This window comes from Zosterops lateralis, assembly GCF_965231275.1.
Source record: "Zosterops lateralis genome assembly, chromosome: 26".
In the NCBI taxonomy this organism is placed as follows: domain Eukaryota; kingdom Metazoa; phylum Chordata; class Aves; order Passeriformes; family Zosteropidae; genus Zosterops; species Zosterops lateralis.
In genome coordinates, this window is record NC_139786.1 from 6,189,942 (window position 1) to 6,212,394 (window position 22,453).

Here is a 22,453-nt window from a genome sequence, read left to right on the forward strand (position 1 = left end):
GCAAAACTCCTGCATCATTTCATATTTAATCCAATATTTCCAGCAAAGAATTTCCTTGCTGTAGTTTCTGCACTTTCCTCCTCAGGGCTCCTTAATTCAGAGTATTTTGGGCCTTTTTATTCCAAAATCAGCCGGATTTTCCTGAGGATTTTTGGGCATCAGGGGCAGGAAAATGGCCAGAGTTCCAAAAGAGATTCTGATGAACCCAAATTATCCTAAAATTATAATTACTCCTATAAATCTGACCACATTTGTATTGCCAAACTTGTCTCTTTAGTCAACCCAATGTATAAAAATAAAATTTAAATGCTGTTTTTTACTAAAATGGAGGGATGAATCTCCAAAGACCAAACATGCAAAAGGAAAAGTGAGTTTCTGTGGCAGAAGCTGCCATTTTAATGACTGTGGAATACTTTTAATTTTTCCATGGTTGAAGCATCTCCTTTTTTCCTAACCAAAAATGAGTCATTTTGGGATTTCTGGGGAGTTCAAAGTGAAAAAAAAAAAAAAAATCCAAAATCTTCATTGGGCTTTGCATAAATTATGTAGGTCCTTATCTGCTGGTAGATAAGAAGGGAGAAGTGGCGGCGGTGACATCAGCGCTGGTGTCAAAATCTGCCGCCGAGACCAATTTTTTGCATTTCTACATCATAAAAATTAATGACTCTCAACCCGCGCCCGGGGCCGCGTTTTCCCTCCAAAACCGCGCCGGGCCCGCGCGGCGAATCTGCGCCTCGGGCTTTAAGGCCTCGCAGCGCCCCGAACACTCCCGGATGAACGGGAAAAAAATCCAGCGTGGCGCCGGTGAGGAAAGGAGGCGGCGGGCGCGGCGAGAGGGCCAGGATGGGGCGCGGAGGGGCCGCGGGACGGCCCGGAGCCCGTGGCGAATCTGCCGCCCGGGCTCCACCGCGTGCGGGCCGCGCTGCCCGCCCTCCCCGCGGGACAGTGGGCGGGCCCTGCGCGCCGTGATGGTTCGAACGGGCCAATGGGGCTCAGGCTCTCGCGGCCTCTGACCAATCGGCTGCCGAGGGGGGCGTAGCCAGCGGGGTCGGCGGCACCGCCCCCCCGCTCGCATCCTCTCGGCGGGGCGAGCGCGACCATTTTGCGGGGGGGAGCGGCGGGAGCGGGACCGGCACCGACACCGGGACCGCGACCGGGAATCGGGGAGCGACACCGGGATCGCGGCCGGGATCGGGAGCGGGGAGCGGCACCGGGGGCGGCGGCGGCGCCTGACGGGGGAGCGGCGGCTCCGCAGGCGCGGCCTGAGGCGCTGGGCCCAGCGCTCCCGCTCGCTCCGGGCGGCCTCAGCGGCCCCGGCGGCCTCCCCGTCCCCGTTCGCCCCGCGCCCGGCCCCGCGCGGCCCGAAGCGCCGGGAAGATGTCGCGGCCCGTCAGGTGAGTCCCAGCGGGCGCCGCTCCCGCCCGCCGCTGCCCGGCCGGCCCCGCGCAGGGCAGGCCGCGCTCAGGCCGTGCGGATTTCTCCTCTATTTCCCCTTGTTTCCCCCCCGCTAACTTGGCACGGCCACCGCCGTCCACACCGCGATTCACACCGCGCCTCACGCCCGGGGCCCGGCGGGGCGCGGCGGGGCTGCCCCTGCGGGCGCTGTCCCACATTTTGTAACGGGGGAAAAGAGGAATTTTTCACCGCCGCCGTGACCCAGTTGGCGGCAGGGCGGGCGCTGCCATCCGCCGGGCCCTTCCCCTCCCCGGGCCCGCTGCGGGCGGCGCGGCCCAGGCGAGCACGCTGCCGGGGACAGGAGGAGGAGGAGAGGGAGGAGGGGACGCGGTGCCATCCGGCCGAGGGTCCGGGGCACGGGGGCTGTGCATGGGGAACCACGCGTAGGGGAGGAGCCGCCTGGAGCCGCCCCCGAGCGCCGCTGCCACACGCCCTGCTCCGCCCGCCCGGCTGCGCGCTCAGCCTTCCTGCTCCTGTTCGCTTTCCTTCTCCTTTTCCTTCTCCTTTTCCTGCCGCCGGCGAGGTGGGTCTGGGGGTTGGTGGATTGGAGCGCGCTCTGGGTGGGTTTGGCCGGGGCGGGATGGAGATCTGGGGATCTGCGGCGCCGGGGGAGCGGTGCCCGAGGGAAGGGCCGGAGCCGTGTTAGGGGTGGGTTTTTGGGGATGTTTTTTTTACCCCAGAGGGGGCTGAGGCACAGCTCAGGCTCCCCAGGGAATGGGCACAGCCCTGAGGCTGCCAGAGCTCCGGGAGTGTTTGGACAGGGATTTACAAGTTGGAAATTTGGGGCCAGGAGCTGGGCTGGATGATCCTTGTGAATCCTCCCCAGCTCAGGATATTCTGTGATTCCCTTGGGCCTCAAACCAAGGAGGTGGCAAAAGAATGAACTCGGGATCTGAGTTGTCTCTGTAGCAAAGGTGTGAAGCTTTCCACGGTGTTCTTAAAATGCTTTGGAAATTTCCTCATTCTCAAGTAACTGGTTGTAATTTTATTCCCAATGAACCTGGCCTGGGGTGTGGATGTTGGGTGTTTGGGCTAATTAACTAATAAATACAAATTAATTATTGTGACTGTGATGCATCTATGCATTTAGAGAAGACAGCATTTGTATTTAATTAGTACCTCTCGTGTGCAGAATTTAAAATATAAATGGAAGCCAGGAGTGCTTTGCTAAGCAAGGGAGTGGCTCAGTGATGGCTGAGCTGCCCAAATTAGTGGTGATGTGACTTTGCTGCTTGAGGGGACACTTCAGTGTTGGTCATTCATTCTGGAGATTTGCTCCAGGTAAGGACAGGCTGCTGTCTTGAAAAGCAGAGTTTGCTGGAATTGAATATGTTTGCAAGAGTTTAAAAAAAAATAAAATGACACAACTCTGTCCAGTCCTGCAGTGTTGGGAGAGGTCTGCTTGCTCTCACCCTCAGCTGGCGGGTTCTGCTCTGCAGGAAAACAAATAAAGCGCCAAAGTCCAGCAGGTTGTTGGGAGCACAAAAAACCCTCCTGGCACATGGCACGGTAGATGCAGCAGTCCCTTATCTCCCTGATTTAATAGCCCTTCCAGGGGAAAAAAAAAAAGGTAAATATTCAGTGGCTGCTAAGTTACATTGCTCTGCTAACTAGAGAGCTCTTCCAGTGGGTTTAAATCCATTAATGAATTAATGCTGGAATGAAGGGGTTTTTTCTGCCTATCTCAGCTGGTTTTTGGTAAAATGGAAGCCTGGTGAAAGGTTCTTAGTCAGAGTGAGATTTAGTGGTGGGGAGGTTTTCCTTTAGTCAGTGTTCTTGGAATTAATTGGTGATATCTGCTGGTTTCTGGTGAATATGTGAACTTCATAAAATCCATCCTGCACCCCAAGTTTTTACTCTGCTTGTTGAGAAAATTGACCTACGGCTGAGTGTGGCTGTTAATGTCAGTTATTTAAAATTAATTAGTAATAAAGTCCTGGTATTTACAGGCTTCATGTGCCTGGCACTGAGAGCCAGGTACTTCCTGCACAATTCCATTTCTCCTGGGTGGGGTTTTCAGTGTTGTTAGAAAAAGACAAGGAGTAAAAACTGAAAGAACCTGAAATTACTGAACTTGTGCATCTCTTGTGTAACTTTCTTGAAGTTCTGCAAAGATAGCTAGGGCTGCTTATAGGGATAAAATAAAATGCTTTGAGACCCTTTTTTATATAAATACATCATCAATTAATGTGTTTTAAGTCAGAATTTTGATTTTTGGTCCAGCCTTCTGCTTTTTCTCACTGGTCACTTTTACTTGCTGCAGGCTTTGCAAATTGAGATGTTGTGGGCGGGGTTGGAAATCCCAGGAGTTTTTTGGTCATTCATTTTAAGCTTCAAGCCAGTTATGAATTTATCTCAGTGCTTCAAAGCTTCACATCCTTCATTTTTCTGGGTTTGAATCTCAGCTTGGTGTTGGCAGTGCAGTGGAAGGGTGAAGTTTTTACTTGCAGGAAAAAAAAAATCTGTGAAATGTAACTTGTTGCCAGTGTTGTTGCTGGGCCATGTAAAGCAGAAATATTGTGATTGTGGAAAAACTTCGATGGGATTGCAGGCAAGCAACAATTCCTTGGGGATTGGCACTTAATAAAAATTGAGTGATGCTGTGTGGTCCAGAGATAGATGAGTAAAAAGATGATTCTTGCTCTCTTTCAGTCTGGAGAGAAACAGAGAGGAGGTGGAAGTACAAGAAAATTCAAAATACCAAGGGTGGGGGAGCGAGCTGGGTGTTTGGGTTTGGTTCCCCTCCTGCTCTGCAGCATTTCTGGAGTAAAATCTCAATTATAATTTGAGTCAGAGAAGGAGCACGAGACTGCTTTAATTGTTGCTGCAGAAATCATGGAATTGTTTCATGGGGTTCCAAGTGGTGTGCATCCCTGAAAATCCTGCAGGTGCCATGAGCAGAGCCTGGTGTGGGGTCAGCCCAGCCCCAGATCTGAGCTCTGAAGTGGGACCCTCTCAGTGGTGAGTCCTGAGTGCAGTTTTAACCCAGATTTAACCCCAAAGTGACGTGGTTTGTGTCCCTGAGTGTCACCAGGTGTCCTGTGCCACCTTCTGGTGGTGGTTTTAAATCAGTGCTCAGGGAAAGCCCAAACCCAGCACTGCAGGTTTGCTTTGCACAGCTCTGAAAATCCCCGCAGGAAACACCTCAGGCTGGAATTTGTATTTTCTGTCTATAAAAAAGGCACCAAAAAGTGCTTTTAGTGGCAATATTTGTTGATAATACTGGTCTCAAAGGGGACACCTTTACCTGAAAGTGAAACCTGAGGGAGGGGCTGGCGCTTTGTTCACAAACGCTGAGATTTTTGTTTATATTGGTTAATTAAAGGCTGTAGTGAAAAAAACATACAGAAATCTCAATAACCATTTAATCTTTGCCTTTGCTCTATTGGATTGGGGGTGGGTGGTTGTCATTTGACCCAAACATTCCTCTGCAGTGCCTGAATTTTTGAAGACACTCTTTCAGCGTTGCTCTTCAGGATTATATGTTGTAGGAATTTGTTTTTTAAATGTGGGTTTTAATGCCTGTGCAAATATCTGGGATTTTGTTGCATTCCCTTTAAAAAAACCCAAACTTTTCTACTTGATTGTAGGGCTGTCCTGATGTTGGTTTAAAGGCCGAGGGTTTAGGGGCTAATTGAGGATGAGGTATGAGATCCTTTCTCAGTTCTACAGGCATTTAGTGATCCTTTAACGTGTTGATGTTTATTTTCATAATTCCAAAGTACACTTTGCAAGAATTTCTGTGCATTTCTGAGCTGTAGTTAAATTCCTGGAGAATTACTTTCCCGGGTGCTTCCATCCTAAAATATTGATGAATTCCTGTTTATTCCAAAAATATTGGACTGACAGCTGTTAATAAAAACTTGTCTCTGAACTTTTTACATGCACACTTGGAAATTATCTCCAAATCTCAGTTTATATTTTAAACCAGGCTGAACGATGCTTGTCCCAGCTGTCCCTGTGCCTTTTTATGGTCAGCCTAAGTGGGTTTACCAGAGAAATTATTTTTATAAATAAATAAAAAATTTAAAAAAAATTTTAAAAAAATTTGAAAATTAAAAAATAACTAATTTTAAAAATAAAAATTTTAAAATAAAAAAATCAAATTAAAAATTAAATAAAATTTTTCTGCTTGCCTGCCTTAACATCTCCCAGCAAAGAGAAAGCTCTTCACTGCCACCACCAGCAGCTCCTTTTTTTTCCCTGGCTCTTCACTCCAGTGATGTTGCACAGAGTGTTTTTATCACGTTGGTGTAGTAAACACTGCGAGGTTGTTATTGCACAGCAGCCCTGCCAACAGCTTGAAATAAATCCTGGGCCAGGCTAAAAGAGGTGAATGATGAGTTTGGAGTGAGGGGAAGGGCAGGTGCAGGAGCAGGTTGGTTCTTTCTGTCCTCCTGAGCTCCTCTGTTGGTGTTGAAGAATTTGCAGCTTTTTATTTTCTGTGATCTCAGTGCAGTGATTCCTTCTTTACTCCACCCTTCTTGCCCTGTGAGATAAGATAATGCAAGGAGACAGCCTCACTTTTGGTTTCTTCTGAAACAATGATTTTTAATTTTTTTTTTACACAGATATCACTTTCTGTTTACCGTGTGAGGAAAACTGAGCAGGGTTTTTTACTCCCTGGCTGAAAACCCAGGGGGTGTTTGCCATAGGGACGATGTTTTTGTTAAAGGATGTTTTTCATGGGGATGATTTTTGTTGATGCTGCAGCTGCCACTGTCACATTTCCAGTACCTGATTTAATGTGTCTCTGAAGGAAACAAGGTGGAAAAACTGCCATTTCCATCTTGTTTGGTAGCTCAGTGATGTCTAAAAGTGTTGTTTATGTGTGGAAATTCTGCTTTTTTCCCACCCCATTTATGCTTTAGCAGGAAAAAACCCAATACTTGATACATAAAATCAGACTTATTAAATAACTTAGTTACTCTTTTGATGCTCATCAGAATAAAATTAATGTCAGAGGCAACTTTCAGGAAGGCTCCTTGTTGGAATAGGAATGTCAATGAAAAATTGCCAATAATTATGTCCCTAAACTGGTATTTTCCCACACTCAGACTGGGAGGGAGTGACCAGTGCAGGGTCCTGTTGACTTTATTCCACTCACACCTGCTCCAAAGCTTGGATGGGATTCAACCTGTACAAATCTTGTCTCCCTTTCATTTACATTTTTAGTATTTTTGGGGTGGTTTTTGAGGGATTTGTTTTGGTTTTTATTTTAATTTATTTAAGAGATATGGGTTGAAATAAACCAATTTTGCACCTGCATCCTTCTGTAAACCATGAATTAGAGGCGCTTGTACAGGAAAGCAGCTTAAACTTTATTTACCTGTGCAAATCTTGTCTTCTTTCATTTGCCTTTTTGGTATTTTGGCATGGTTTTTGAGGGATGGGCTTCAGTGTTTTTGTTTTTTTTTTTTTTTTTTTTTTAATTTCTTTAAGAAGTTTGGCTTGAAACAAAACAAAAATTTTACTGCTGCATCCTTCTCTAAGCCTTGAATTAGAGGTGCTTGTACAGGAGAGCAGCTTAAAATTGATTTCAGATGGATCAGCAGTGATGGCTTTGGAGTGTCTTTGAACTGACCAGGTTTATCAGCAGTTAATTAATGATAATGAATTAGTTGACAGTTAATGCAGCAGAGTTTGGGGAGCTCAGTGTGAATTGTGCTGAGAGCAGGAGAAAGGAAGGAGGAGAAAGAAGGATCCATGTGCTGATGGAGTTTTCCAGCTGTAGAACTGAGCTCATGTGGTGATTTTACTGCAAAATCAGATTTGTCCTTGGCTTTGGGCCACAAGGGCTGAAAAAAGGGACTGTGGGAATTTCTGGGTTTCCAGCTCCTCCCAGCCCCTGTCAGTCCTTCCAGGAGGTATTTGAGAGTCTGAGTTTGAGGCATTAACAGCTGAAATTTAATTTGATTAGTGGCAGTCTTGATTCCCTCTGGTCAGTGTTTAACAGTGCAGTTCTCTTGTTGATAAAACAGTTGGGGTTTGATTGCTAAGGTGCTGATAAAATAACCAACAATTCCATTTGGGAGGTTTCAGTAAGTTAAAGAAACAGATTTGATTTTGTTGACATCCAGAGCAGTGTAACTCATTCAGAAAGCTCCTGGAAACCCCAATGTCATCTTAAAATGCTTTAAAAACAGGGTTCAAATGGGAAAATAAAAATTGGAGGAGAAGGTGTGACAGCAGGTGAGCTGAGAGAGGCAGAAATGCCAAAAGGAGCAGTTTAGACATGTTTGATTCATAACCTTTGTGTGTTTATCAAAAAGAACGTTCAGATTCTGAATGTATAATCCAGATTATTATAAAACCTCCTCAGGAAAACACTATTTATGCTTTAATATACTTAATATACTTTGTGTTCAGAGGTGGCTGAATTACCAGTTTTCTTAGGGTGTTTTTGGGCTCCGAATCAGCACTGGCAGCCAGGATATGGCACTTCTTGTTCCTCAAAGCTTTTGTAACTCTGAAATGATTAATTCCTAATTTTTTCTTCTCCTGCTTTTTCACAGGAACAGGAAGGTGGTCGATTACTCCCAGTTTCAGGAATCAGATGATGCTGGTAAATGACATTTTTTTTTTTCCCCTTAATTTCCTTGGGCTGGAGCAGCTCATTACTGCCGTGCATATTAATTGTTCTGCTTCTAATCACATCTTCAACTCCCATTCCAAGGAGTTTCTATTCTTCACAGCCTGAACTGTTAATAAGTGTTTGAAAATATAATGATTCTCATCTGTTTTGTGTTAAACAAACAATGGTGATAGAAATCTTACTATTTAATGCTGGTGTTGTTGTAGTGCCTTGAGGCTGTTGGCAGCAATGCTTTCCTTGCTCTATGTTCTGTTCTGGGGCAGAGGCTCCTTGATGCCACTTTTTTTCCACAGGAAAAGATGTTTTTCGTTTATTTTATGGCTCCAGTTGAGCCCACATTATCAGGCATTTGGGGAGGATTGCAGCTAAAAAAATATAATCTGTGTGAATGAAGAAAATGTTGCTGGATCACATTTCATTTCATTTACAAAAAAATGGAATCTCTGTGAATGAGCAGTTCTGGATCCCATTTCTGAAAAAATACAATCTGTGTAAATTAACAAAATATTGCTGGATCACATTTTTTAAAAGAATGGAATTTCTGTGAATGAGCGGTTCTGGATCCCATTTCTAAGAAATATAATCTGTGTGAATTAACAGAAAATTTCTGGAATATGTTTTTGAGGTTTTGGGAGATAAACTCAATGCTAAGGTTGCACTGATAATTCAAATGAGATACATATGCAGAATTCTTAATTTCAGTGCTTTTATTCATTAAATAAGGTATTGTGTAAGAGTTGTAAGGAGTTCTAAACTCCCATTTAATGACATCCTTTATCCCATCACAGGACAGTAAATAGTGTGTGCTGTTAGAATCGTGTAGAAATGCATATGGATGTTAATTTTTAATAAGGTTTATATAATAACTAAATGTCAAATGAGATCCTGTGTCCTCCTGTGAGGCTTTTTATGTTTCCCTGGGTGAGACTTGACTGTACAGAGCAATTTCCTGGTGCTGTTGGCACAAGAAAAGGTAAAATCACCAGGACTTTGCTTCCACCAAAGTTTGGGGGTTTTTGCAGCTTTGTGATGTTTTTCTTTTTTGATGTGCATGAAGTGATCAGTTTGAGTTGTAGCTGAGGGAATTTGCTGGGAATGAGTTTGATTTAAACCCCTTTTGTCCTGTCCAGATGACGATTATGGAAGAGATTCAGGTCCCCCATCCAAGAAAATCCGTTCATCTCCCCGAGAGGCCAAAAACAAGAGGAGATCTGGGAAAAATTCTCAGGAGGACAGGTAAAAATAGCTCCTCATCCCTGGGGGACATTGCTGAGAGCCTTGTGCTGCCTGTGTGGAGCAGCATCCTCCAAGAGGAGTGACTGCAGGTGGAATTGCAGTGAGATTGGGAGCTCAGGCAGGGCTGAGGCACTGAGGGGGTTTGTTCCTGATGGGAACAGACAGAGAAATCTTGTGTGGAACACTTGTCAGCGTGTGCTCCATCATCCCAGCAGCTCCAGAGGCAGCTGGGGTGGCAGGGAATGTGATCCAGGCACGAGGATTGTGTCCTCAGGTGAGTCAGGGCCAGGTGCAGCTTCTGTCCCCTGCCCAGAGCATCCCTGTGGTGGCACTGAGGGCAGGGGAAATTTGGTAGTTCTCTGGCTCTTTGTTCCTCATTTTGACTGATCCATAAACACAGAACTTGCTTTGGGAGCTGAGTTGCCCCAGCAGCCTCAGTGCTGCCCTACTGAAAAGTGCCCTACTAAAGGGCACTTTAGGGAAATTTTCCTGTAGAATTTCCATTTTGCAGTACCCAAATGATTGCCATGAGATCTTTGAAATAATTTTTTTGTTTTCATGGCGGATTTCAGCTTCAGGGATGGAGGTTCTGCCAGCTGGTTCTCGTTCTATCACCCCAAGATACCTTTTATTTTCCAAATCAATCAAATGATCAAATCATTTGAGGAAGCTTAGACCAGACATGTGCCAGTTCAGAGCAACATGCACGGAGTGGAGTCTAAACCATGACATAAAGACAAGTGCTGACTGAAAATCTCTTCAGGATAAACCTTTATTTCATTTATAGAGTGCATACAAACCATCAAAATTGTAACTAAAATGGAAGCCATGTAGATTGTGGGTTAGTTTGAGAGTGAAGTGCATGGTTCACCTCAGTCTAATTATTTCCTACCTGGTTTAAGTTTGTGATTCAGAGTTCGGACATTATCTTCCCAACCATGATAACTCCACACAGAGCTGAGTAATCCTGAAGTGTGTCCAGGAAAAGTGAAAATTCTCAGCCTGGACATCAGTTTGTTCTTTAAAAATTTTTACTTTCCACACAAGAGTGACTGAAACCAAAGGTAAGAGAAGCACTCAGACTTTTTCTTTCTCTCATTTGCAGTGAGGATTCAGAAGACAAAGATGTGAAGACTAAGAAAGATGATTCACACTCAGCAGGTAACTGATTGTGTACCTTTAAATTGTGTCTCTTCACACCTGTGTGAGTTGCAGGAGTAGGATTTGAGACAGAAAAGAAATAATTCTGATGTATTTAAAGTTATTTTATTTATTTTGCTGCCTCTCCTGCTGTTGCTTCCCACCCTGGTTTGGGATAATGGTTTCTTTTATTTTTTTCTGTAATGTGATGCTCCTATAATATAAAACTTGTCTTCACAACTTGATTGATCCCTTCCCTGCAATTTTTATCCACAATTGAGAGAAGAAACTTCACCTTGGTGCCTTTTCCTTGCAGATGAAGATTTTGGCAGCGAGGACGATGACGTGGGAGCTGACGACGGCAAAGCCGACAGTGACTACGAGAGCTCGCAAAAAAGCAAAAAAGGAAAGAAGGCTAAACCAGACAAGAATAAGAGAGCAGCCTCCAAATCCAGGAAAAGGCCTGCAGGTAAAAAAAAAAAAAAAAAAAAAGGTTATTCTGCAGTGAAAAATATTGCAGAGAATCTTTGTTGGGTGAGTAGGGAAGGTGTTGGTGAGGTTGAATTATCCTCACAGTAACTCAGTGAGTGTTTTCACCCCCTCATGAATGCCCTGTGCCCCTGTTTCTGCCCAGAGCTCTGTGCTCTGCATTCACGATTTGGGGCCTTGTTTTGCTGCAGAGGACAGCGAGGATGAGAAGGAAGATCACAAAAACGTTCGTCAGCAGCGGCAGGCGGCGTCCAAAGCAGCCTCCAAACAGAGGGAGATGCTCATGGATGATGTGGGCAGTGAGGAGGAGGAGCAAGAGGATGATGAGGCACAGTTCCAGGAGAGTGAGTACATGGGGTTGGAAAAATGGGCAGCAAAAGGGCACAGTTTGCTTTTTGGCTGGGACACTGAGGACAGAAATTGTGCTCCTCAGTAACTTCATTTCTTACTGTTTACCTGTCCAAGTTGGGTTTTCACATCTAGAATTTGTGTTCCAAGTTTGCAGCAAAGGTGTGTGTGTGTGTGTGTGTCCTAGAAAATTTGTCTTCACAAGTGGGTAGATTTGTTGATCCCTTCCCTGCAGTTTTTATCCAGAATTGAGACAAGAAACTTCATCTTGGTGCCTTTTCTGTGCAGATGAAGATTTTTTCCCAAAGATATGAGTGTCAGTTTTCCAAAGATCTATTTGCCTGTAAGCAGCCTTAAAAGATAATTGTAAACTAACTTCTCAATGCTTTTTGCTGCTTATTGCTGTCCCTGTGACACTGCTGATATAAAAACCCAGTCAGATTTTGTACCACAGCAGATAAATGGAAGCCCACAAGGTCTCAGAGTCTGTTTCCACAATTTACCTGGCAGATCTCAGCTGCACCTTTTCCTTTTTTTTTTTTTTTTTTTTCTTCTCCAAAAACCTAAAATTTCCTTATGCTTCCAGCAGATTCAGGAAGTGATGAAGACTTCCTCATGGAAGATGATGATGACAGTGACTATGGCAGTTCAAAAAAGAAAAATAAGAAGGTCTCCAAGAAATCCAAGCCAGAGAGGAAAGAAAAGAAAATGCCCAAGCCCAGGCTAAAGGCTACAGGTGAGTCTCTGCAATTAAAGTTTCTCAATTTAAAATCCAGGTTTCCTTTTTGCTGCAGAAATGTTGGGGTCACAGACATTCACAAAAATGTTGAAGGGGCAAAAATGCCATGATTTAAAGCAGCAGAGTGGAATAATGAGGTGGCTTTAATTCTTCCTTGAGAGGCTGAATTAGTGTGTGTCTTGATGATAAAAACTCATAGTATTGAAAACCTTCCCTGCCGAGGTGCTGCATTCTGACTTTCTGTGTCTCACAGCCAAATAACAACAGTCTGTGGCTTTGTTTGGGACTTGGTGATGCTGTCAGGGCGGGGAATTGTGAACCAAAGGAAAACTGGATGGGTTTGTGCAGGAAATTTCAGATGATAATGGCAATGTGTGTTCTGCTCTGACAAGAGCAGTGTCCACTTATGATGTCACATCCAGCAATTAGCCAAGACTTGCAATTAAACACCCTTTAAACCTTGTTAGATTGCTCTTCCCTTCAGCCGTGCTAATTGGGAGTGCTAAAAACACCGTGGGTTTGGTCAAACTGCTGCTGAATGACTTTGAAAATCCCTTTTGCTGCTGCTGAGTTTTACGAAGTTTTTCTTTTTCCAGTGACCCCCAGCCCAGTGAAAGGCAAAGGGAAGGCAGGTCGCCCCACAGCTTCCAAGGCAACAAAAGAAAAGACCCCATCCCCCAAAGAAGAGGATGAAGAGCCTGAAAGTCCCCCAGAAAAGAAAAAATCAGCCAGCCCTCCACCAGAAAAGTCAGGGGATGAGGGATCTGAAGATGAAGCACCCTCTGGTGAAGATTAAAAATGGCAGTTGAGGAAAAAAATCTTTGTTTAAAAAAAAAAAGAGGAAAAAAAAAAGAAAAAGGAAAAGAAAACAATACTTAGGGGTAGAACACGGTTTTGGCTGTGGCTTGACTCATGGGCTTTGAATGCTGTCTTTACTTTCAGCTGTTTAATACAGTGTATCCTTTTTTAATAAGAGGAAACCCTTCTATAGTAATATTTTGAAGTCAATGTTCTCTGTTGGCCATTCCGTTCTCCCTCCCCTGCCAAATCTGAAAAGCCATTTGAGACAAATTAACAGACCATTCAATATTTTATTTTTTTTTTCCAAGGGATACTGCAGTTGTGAAGCAATAAGGTTTTGAGACTGATCTGTGGAAACCATACTTACAAATCCTTAAGTAGAATAGATTTTTCCCAGTGCTGGTAAGAGCTGTTTAAAAAACTATTATTCTGTATTTGAAATATATGGAGGAAAAAAAATGAACCTCTGCTTTAACAGACTTTTGAGAGGAGTTCACTCTCAGCAAAAATGTGTAGTTGATGTAATTCCAATGGAGGAGGATGGAACATGGGGAGGAATCCTGTGTTTCTTGGATTCAGGCACGTTTTTCATGGAAAGCAATCAAGAAACTCGGAGATGCTCCAGTGTGTTTGATTTAGAAAAGACCCTCCAGTCAGGATGGGAGATCTTTTGTCTCTGCTGGATAGAAAACTCTTTCTGCTGTAGGCAAATTGCAGCCCCTCCCAGACAAATCCAGATATTCAACCTACATCCAGTCACCCTTACTTCATTCTTTCTGTAGAGGGGCAGAACAGGGAAGAGAAATTGCAGAATCATTTTTAAAACTGCTTTCCATTGGGTATCGTGGAAGATGTTTTTATTATAGATTTTTCCAAGAGAAAAAAAACCAACCCAACAAATTAAGGGAAAATGTAAAATGGAATTAATCAGCTTTTGGGGGCGAGGGGTGTCCTTTTGTGGGTGTGAGCAAAGGATTCCTGTAGTGCTCTGGTCACTCGAGATCCCATGAGTCAGCCTTGGTTGTGTTCCCTCTCTCCTCCTGCCCTCAGCAGAGCTCCAGGGATCCCTGGCATGGGGGCACTGCCCTGGCCCCACACCCTGCTCCCTGTGGGATCTGTGGGATCCGTAGGATCAGCTCCTCATCCTGCTTGTGGGATCTGCTCCAATCCTGCCTGTGGGATCAGCTCCTCACCTTCCTGTCAGATCTGTGGGATCAGCTCCTCACCCTTCCTGTGGGATCCACTCCCCTTCTGTCTGTGGGATCAGCTCCCCAGCCCTGCCTGTGGGATCTGGGGGATCAGATCCTCACCCTGCCTGGGGGATCTATTCCCTTCCTGCCTGTTGGGATTTGCTCTCCTCCTGTCTGTAGGATCTGCTCCCAACCCTGCCTGTGGGATTTGCTCCTCACCCCTGGCTGTGGGATCTAATCCCACCCTTCCTGTAGGATCTGTGGGATCGGCTCCCATCCTTCATTTGGGGGATCTGTGGGATCAGCTCCTCACCCTGCCTTTAGGATCTGTGGGATCTGTTCCTCATCCTTCCTGTGGGATCTGTTCCTCATCCTTCCTGTGGGCTCTGTAGGATCTGTGGGATCAGCTCCTCACCCTACCTGTAGGATCTGTGGGATCTGTTCCTCATCCTTCCTGTGGGATGAGCTCCCCAGCCCTTCCTGTGGGGCTCTGTAGGATCTGTGGGATCAGCTCCCCAGCCCTGCCTGTGGGATCTGTAGGATCTGTGGGATCAGCTCCCCAGCCCTGCCTGTGGGGCTCTGTAGGATCTGTGGGATCAGCTCCCCAGCCCTGCCTGTGGGATCTGTAGGATCTGTGGGATCAGCTCCCCAGCCCTGCCTGTGGGGCTCTGTAGGATCTGTGGGATCAGCTCCCCAGTGCTGCTGGCCCCTGAGCTGTGTGGGGCTCTGCAGTGGGTATGTCCATGGCAGAGCAGGACACTCAAGGTGTGTGCTGACATTTTCATGTGGTTTTTATCCAAGCAGCCATATCCTTTCTTCCTTTCTTTTAAATTTTCTAAACTTCATTAAACTCCACAAACCTCAGTTTTCAAACCCTCAGACAGAATTTTCTGCCACGTTTGTTGGTGGAAACTGAAAACTGGACCTGCCATTTTTATTTTTTTTCCTTACACCTTATACCCTCTGTGCTTCTGTCTCTTGCTCACATTCTCTTCCAGCTGACAAGCTTTGCATCCTTCTTGTTGTTTTGTTAATTTTTTTTTTTTTTTTTTTTTTTTTTTTTTTTTTTTTTTGTGTCACAGAACCAACCACCCATTTTGTAACCAGCCTCTAGAAGGTAACATAAGGCAGCTAATGATGAGTTGGGATTTCTGGTGGCAGCAGATTTGGGATCCTGTTTGGGATTTTTGGAGAGTTCTTTAGATGCTGATACACTAAATATGATCAGGAAAGGACCTTGAATCCATAGGGAACTGAAGGTGCTGAGCACAGGTGTGGGATGGAATTTGTGATTATTGTCCTGTGTGATTCCCTAGCCCTGGATTTTATTGAGGCTGGTAAATTCCTTTACCTTATAAAAATGGAAGTTCTCTAACGTTCTTGACTCTCATGGAACTACTGTTGCCGTTACAATAAAGATGATGTTGTTTCATTGTAAATCTTTTTTTTTTTTTTTTAATATTACTTTTTTTTAAATGGTTTGATTTTTTTTATGTTGGGGTTTTTTGTGGGGTTTTTTTGTGTGGTGTTTTTTTTTTGGTTTTTTTTTGTTTTTTTTTCCAGAACAGCTTCAGGCTGCAGGGAAATCTGTCTTGAAAAAAAAGAAAATACAATCCCATCTCTCCTTTCCCGCACCTCTTCCGACCCTGCTGAATTTCTAATAGAACAGAAATTCCCTCAGACTTCTTGGGTAATTCTGGGCAAATAAACAGCCACATTTTAAAAATAAAAAAACATTTGGGGGTAGCAAAGGCTTCTGCAAATCTCTGAGTTGTTCCCCTGCAGTCCAGACTGTTGGAATCTGCTTTTCCCCATTGGGTTCTTGGGATATTTGTTTTGGAAATTCAGGTGTACAAGGAGAATTCCAGGTGATCTGGTTCTCCCCCTGCCACACCAGATGTTTTCTGAAGTGTATTTTGTGAATGTCACCTCAAATACTTTTTTCTTTGGTTTGTTTTTGTTTTCTAACATGGTTAAGAGAAGTTAAGGCTGTGAAACCTCCTTTTCTGTTCTTTCAGCTTTGGGATTGTTTTATCCTACCACGTTTGGCCCTTTATTTTACTGAACTGTTCTGCTTTCTTACACATTTAATTTCTGATGTGTTGGAGGCTGCCTGATGCTTCTTCCTGAGTGTCTCACAAGCCAAACACTATGAAAATCCCAGATTTTGAGGATTTTTAAACTTGTTCTAAATCTGTTTTGCTGATTGGTGCAAACACTAAGCCCTAAGGGTCTCTGTTAGAAATAACAGCAATTCCACATTTTTACTGACAGGAGGAAATTGTCAAGGTGAATGTTTTTATTCTTTGGAATATTTTTATTTTAACAATAACATCATTTTTGCAGCAGCAGCAGACTTCACCTTTTTAAATACCCTTTGGAACTGATTTGTATTAAACATTCTGGAAGGAAAGCTGGGAAAATGCCTTTTCTTTAGGAACATGAAGATATTTTGGTGGAGCAGAGAGTTTCACTCACAGCAGGAGGAAGCTTTGAAAAGATTTCTCTATCCCACAACTGTAGTTCTGGAGCCTTTGCAGAGGGGTAAAAATGGATTTATTCCAGAATTCAGTCAGTCTTCAGCCCTGCCCTAGTCCTGCTCTGAATACTTCAGCTCAGAACTTCCATCCTGTCCCTGAATCCCCAACATCACATCCAGCTCTGCTTTATGCCAAGGTCCTGCCTTGAACTTGCCAAAATTAGTCAAAATTCTGCAATTTTAGTTGGGATTTTGTGCTGAAGATGATTTTTGGTTCAGTTCCGGGGGGAGGGTCAGCAGGAGGATGACAACAGTGCTGAGTTAAGAGGGTCAGGAGAGGAGAGCCTCAGGAGAGGCTTTAAAATGGGGCAGCTGAGAAGCTTTTAAATCAGTTTTAATTGCCTCAATGCAGGGAGAATGAGGGGAGAGAAGCAGCACCACCAGGGCAGTGGCACAAATCTGGAATTCCTGATTTTTTTTCCTCTTTTTTTTTCTCCTCTTTTTTCCTTTCCCCCCACTTTTTTTTTTTTTTAAATAATCCCTCCACTGATGGTCACAAAGGTACAAGAGCCACTGAGGCAGCCAGGTTGTGTGAGAGAAGGGGGGGAAGGAATCTTTTACCATGCTGGAAGCTTTTTGGAGCTGTAGAAGAAAAACAAAAAACCTGGTGCTTTGCTTTCCTTGTCCTCTGTTGGTGAAGTGTTTTATTTTTGTAACAGATCCTAGCGTTGAACACACGGTTCCTAAAAGCTACAAACTGATCCAGGAGTTGGAATATTTTAATATTTGCTGGAGAATTTCATTCATCTGTTGGAGGGTGGGGAGGAGGAGGTGGAGCAGTTTTTGGAAGGGACACTGTCACAGGATAATTGGTGGCATTTTAGGATGTGTGAGTTTGGGGAGGAGGGGACGTTGCTGTCAAAAAAATTCAAAGTTTCTGTGTGTATCTGACCAAACAGAGCACTTCCCCTCAGCTTTTGAGTGTTTCCCTGCAGTTTTTAGGAGTCTGCCGGAGTAGAAGCAACACTAACATTTTGTTCTGGCTGTCCAGGAGGATTTTTGGATTTATTTTTTTTTAACCCATCAGAGCAGGGAGAGCTGACAGTACCCTTCAGAGACCTCCCCAAGCCCAGCCTAGCTGGAAATCAAATCCCAGACTTCCCACTTTCAGTAGCTGAATGTGTTTTCATGGAACTCTTTCCTGTCAAAGCCAGGAGTCTGTGTGGGGTGGCCGTGCCCCGGTGTCAGCCCCGATGGTGCCCAGCATGCTCAGTGTGACTGCAAACGCTTTGTACAGTGGGGCCAGGGTTTTTTATATATATATTTTGGGGGAAGGAGGGTGGGTGGGGATGGGTGGAGATCCTGAAAAATCAGCTTAAGCCAGACTTAAATGTGTGTAAAAGCCCCCCCGAAAATCTTGGGTGTGTGAGTGCGCGAGCGGGAGTGTCTGACGTCCCTTTGTGTTCTCGGCATTTGTGAGCTTTTATTTTCTTTTTTCTTCTTTTTTTTTTTTTTTTTTCCCCTCCCTCTTCCTGCAGAAGCAATTGTTACAAAGAAAAAAAAATTAATTGTAAATAAGAGCTACGTAATTTTTTGTTGTTGTTGTTGTTGTTGTTTGCCATGGTGTCACAGCAAACCCTTGAGTGAGCAGTGTGAAGGTGGAGAGGAGGAGACTTGGCAGCATTTTCTGGTATGCAAAGAATAATTTTGTCTTGAGTCCCCCTGGTGAGCTTTTTGGCAAAAAAAAAAAGAAAAATCAGGCTCTTTGCAGTTCCCCCTTCCCTGTCCTTTTTAATTTTTATTATTACTTTTTTTTTTTTCTTTTTTTTTTTAATTTCAAAAGCAGATAAAAAGGGGCAGCTGCAAACGGTCATCACTGTGGGGTTGGGAAATCTGGACAACAGTGAGATCTAGCATGGTACTAGGAGTTAAGTCTGAATGTAACATTAATGCTTTATTTAAAATTAAAAAAACAAAAACAAAACACTTTTTTTTAAAAAAAAAGGGTTGAAGTGAACATGAACTGTTGACCATATTTGTGAATTTCTAGCTGCAAACATTCATTGTTAGAATCGTGTGATGGTCTTTTGTGCTACTTAATTTGACAATATTCCGAGTCTCTGTATGTACCTTGCAAAGAAAGAAAAACAAACAGAAAAAAAAATTTACAGAAAAACCCCTGCTTTGCTTTGATTGAAAAAAAAAAAAAAAAAAAAAGGGTTCCCGGGACTGCATACCTGCTCCTGAGCTCTGTTTTCGGTATGTGTATCCTTCGCTTGTATTTTGTATTAAAAAAAAAACAAAAACAAAAACAAAAAAAGAACCACGAGAAAAAAAAAATTAAAAAAAGAAAAAAAGAAAATAACGAACCCTTTATTGTTCAGCATGTTGGAATTGTGTCCCCTCTTTTATTTTTTCTCCTTTTTTGGAATATATTAAGCAACTCATTCTTCTGTATCTTTTATTTTCTTTTGTAAACTTTTTGGTTTTGTTTAAAAATGGCTTTATAAAAGGGCTTTTATAACCCATGAACACGACTGGTGTTGTTTTTCTGCTGCTCCAGGGGGAATCATCCTGTAAAAGGTAAAATGTGTTAAACCTTCCAGGATCTCGGAGAGTTTTGGGGTGTATTCCTTGGAATTCTCTGAGGAAGGGGAGTCACCTTTGGGCCAGATGTGACTTTCCCATCCTTCCTTTAGAACTGAAGGAGGTGACTTAAATAATTCATAAAATTGTGCTTTATTCCCCCAGGAGTTGTGAATTGAGATTTTAAAGTCTAAAACCAAATTGAGGGAAAGATGAGAGGAGGGACAAAACCCTTGGGGTGTCACCTTTCCCTGGAGGAGCTTCCCCTGGTGTGTCCCAGCACATCCGGAGCTTCATCGGGAATTTGGGATAAACCATCCTCACCTGTTGTCACGGCAACCACGGGCAGGGATCGGCCGCTCTGGAGGTCACTCAGGGAATAATTTGGCTTTTTAACAAACCCCTTGGAGCAGATTCCATCCCGTTTTCCTGCCTCGTCCTCGCTCCCAGGTCGGATTTTCCCCTTTTTGGCTCATTTTGGATGCTCGGTCGTGGCCGCGCTGTGCCAGCAGGGGGCGCTGCCCTCTCCCCGCATGCCTTTGGGATGAAAATCTCTGGAATTCCACCCAAAACCGACACTGGGCTCGTCCTGTGCCCCGGCTGGAACCACCGAAGACAGATCCTGGGGATAATTTATGTTCTGCTCCGTTTTTGTGGTGAAAATTGGAGTTGTGGCTCTTCGAGATGAGCACCTGGAAGTGTTTGTTCCTCTGGGATTAAGCTGGAGCTGCTTTTAGGGTGTGAAGGAGATTTTTCCCAAAGGGTTTGGGATGGAAAAACCTGCTGGTGACCCTCTGGAATGAGGGAATTTGGGGTGGTGATGTCCTTGTCCCAGCTCAACTGGACACAACCAGAATGGGGCCAGTGGGGAATCCCAGATCCTGCTGCTCTTCCCATTCCCTTCATTTGATCCCACAGGGAGGTAAAAAGAGGTTCTGGATCACAGGAATATTTGGAGCTAATGCTGCCCCAGGCTTTTGGAGCTCTGGAATAATGGGATCAGAGTGGTTCAAACCTGCAGCTTCTAGCGTTCCTCCTTTTCCTTTTTAAAAACCCCCAGCCAGGTGAAATTCCCACCTCACTGCTGGGCAATCTGCAGTTCCAGGCTCCCATCCTGGCACAGATTTCTCATCTGGGTTTCCTTAAGGAATTCCCATCCTTTGTCCCTGCCCAGTGTGGAATCCCAGATCCTGCTCCTCTTCCCATTCCCTTTATTTGATGCCACAAAAGGATGTTCTGGATCACAGGAATGTTTGGGGTTGGATGGATAGTGGCAGTGCTGCTCCAGGCTTTTGGAGCTCTGGAATAATGGGATCAGAGTGGTTCAATCCTGCAGCTTCTGGCTTTCCTCCTTTTCCTTTTTAAACACCCCAGCCAAGTGAAATTCCCACCTCACTGCTGGGCAATCTGGGATTCCTCATCTGGAGTTTCCTTAAGGAATTTCCAACCTTCCTCCAGGCTGCTTTTCCCCTCTCCCCTGCCCTTCAGCATTTCCTGCTGCTCCATCCTGCAGGAGTTCAAACCATGGAGAAAACTTCCCTGATAAAATTCCCATTGCCTTTGTTAGCATTCCCAGGGAATTCATCCCACAAACAACTGATTTGTTTTGGGATTTGCTGGATGAGCAACAGACAGGGATGAGGTTCAGGAACTCCAGCAGGAGCTGCCAAACTGGGGGAGTCATATTCCCTTGGCAGACAATTCTCCCTGGCGGGTTCCAATCCCAGGGAATTTTGCCTCTGGAATATCCTGTTTGTGTTTCTCTCGGCTCTGTTTGGTCCCAGGGATGAAAATCGAGTCCAAAGGTGGGAGCCAGGATGGGATTGGAGCCACGGGGGTGTCCTTGGAAGGGAAAATGGGACAGAGTTGATTTTACAGAGCTGCTGTTCCCTGAGCAAGCACAGCACCCGGGGAAGGGCTGGGGCTGTGCCAGGGGAGGATTGGGGTGGATTTTGGGGGAAGGCTCTTCACCCCAGAGGGTGCTGAGGCACTGGAAAAGGCTCTCCAGGAAATGGAGGCTGCCAGAGCTCCAGGATAACACTCCCAGGGTGGGATTTTGGGATGTGTGGGCAATGATCCCTGTGGGATCTTCCCAGCTCAGGATATTCCCTGAATCTCTGGTTCTGTTCTTGCCTGTCTTGCACCTTGAGGGAAACCTGGAAAACCTCTGGAATTTGTGTTTTCCCAGGACATTCCCTGCCCTTTAAAAGCCTGGTTTTAGATACACTTTTGATGCAGCAAACTGCATGAACAGGTTTGGATTTTTTACTTCTTCACTGGAATTTGGGGTCTGTGTGTCCCCCATGGTGGGATAAATTAAATAGAGAATTGGAGTTGCTGTGGGGCAGGTGCAGAACCTCTCAGGGTTCTGCGTCTGCTCTGAGCTCCCTGCTGGAAGAACCTTGGAGCTCTGGGATGTAGAATTTGTTTGGTTCTCTGCTCTGGAATGCGGATTTTTTTGGTTACCAGCTATGGGATTGGGAATATTTTTGGTCCCCTGCTCTGGGACGTGAAATTTGTTTGGTTCCCTGCTCTGGGATGTAGAATTTGGTTCCCTGCTCTGGGGTTTTGTGTAGCCAAGGAAATGATTTTTTTGTGTGTGTGTTTGGGTTTTTTTTTCCTCTTCCCATCCATGGAGGTCAAGTTCAAGTGCTGCTGTGGAATTCACTCCCCCATGGACACAGAGCAGGGAGAGCTCCTCGGAAAGTTGGTGCTGGATTGGAGTCTTTAACTCACATTTAGCTCAGATTTAGTTGCCCTGTTTAGCTCAGTTTTTAGCTCAGATTTATCTCAGTCTTTAGCCATATTTAACTCAGTTTTTAGCCATATTTGTCTCAGTTTTAGCTCTATTAGCCCTTAGCCCCAAAATATTCTTTGCAGTTCTCCCTCCTGTGTGGAGGGAGGAAACAACTCTGCATAGACCCACCTCCTCCTCTGCCTCCTCAAGAATATTTAATTTACCCTCCAAAACTCTAAATTTTATAATTTTTTTAAATCAATTTTTATATCCAAGAGTTGCCTTCACACTCCCTGGGGACTCGTGACCTTTGAGGAGGGGCTGGGATTTTATTTGAATTTTCTCTTGTCTTTCTGCTGGGGGCAGATAAGAGCTCCACGTTTCCTGTGTCACCCTCTCTTTTTTCCTGCAGCGTTTCCAGCTCAGCTCGTGGCCCTGGGAGAAGATTTTGGGGTTTCATTATCAGCAGGTTCCTCCCCTGACCACAGAGCTCTGCTGGTTTTGCTCGTTACAACCCTCCTCAGATAGTTTTGATTAATTGCAGCAGTTTAACGCTGAGAACTTCTGTTTTCCTCCTCTTGTGAGATCAAGCCAGTGCTGATTTTTTTTTTTTTTTTCTTTTTAAACTCTGTTTGGAATTCTGGTTTGTTTTTGGTTT

The 22,453-nt window shown here is 44.6% G+C and overlaps 1 protein-coding gene and 1 long non-coding RNA gene across 3 annotated transcripts; both read left to right on the forward strand.

Moving 5' to 3' along the window:
• Window positions 1–1,317: 1,317 nt before the first annotated feature.
• Window positions 1,318–13,703, forward strand: NUCKS1 (nuclear casein kinase and cyclin dependent kinase substrate 1). Of its 2 annotated transcripts, none has more exons than XM_083878595.1 (8): window positions 1,318–1,394; window positions 7,971–8,020; window positions 9,181–9,286; window positions 10,392–10,447; window positions 10,743–10,895; window positions 11,107–11,259; window positions 11,850–11,999; window positions 12,599–13,703. In XM_083878595.1, the coding sequence occupies exons 1-8, from the start codon at window positions 1,378–1,380 to the stop codon at window positions 12,796–12,798; spliced, it is 885 nt and encodes a 294-aa protein (XP_083734721.1). In that variant the 5' UTR covers window positions 1,318–1,377; the 3' UTR covers window positions 12,799–13,703. The 2 variants fall into 2 exon arrangements, with proteins under 2 accessions (XP_083734721.1, XP_083734722.1); XM_083878596.1 differs by having other exon boundaries at window positions 11,853–11,999.
• An 829-nt stretch (window positions 13,704–14,532) lies between these two features.
• On the forward strand, window positions 14,533–16,998 carry LOC310919296. Its single transcript, XR_014591807.1, has 2 exons — window positions 14,533–14,574; window positions 14,638–16,998. It is a non-coding gene; the product is annotated as an uncharacterized lncRNA (long non-coding RNA).
• The last annotated feature ends 5,455 nt before the right edge of the window (window positions 16,999–22,453 follow it).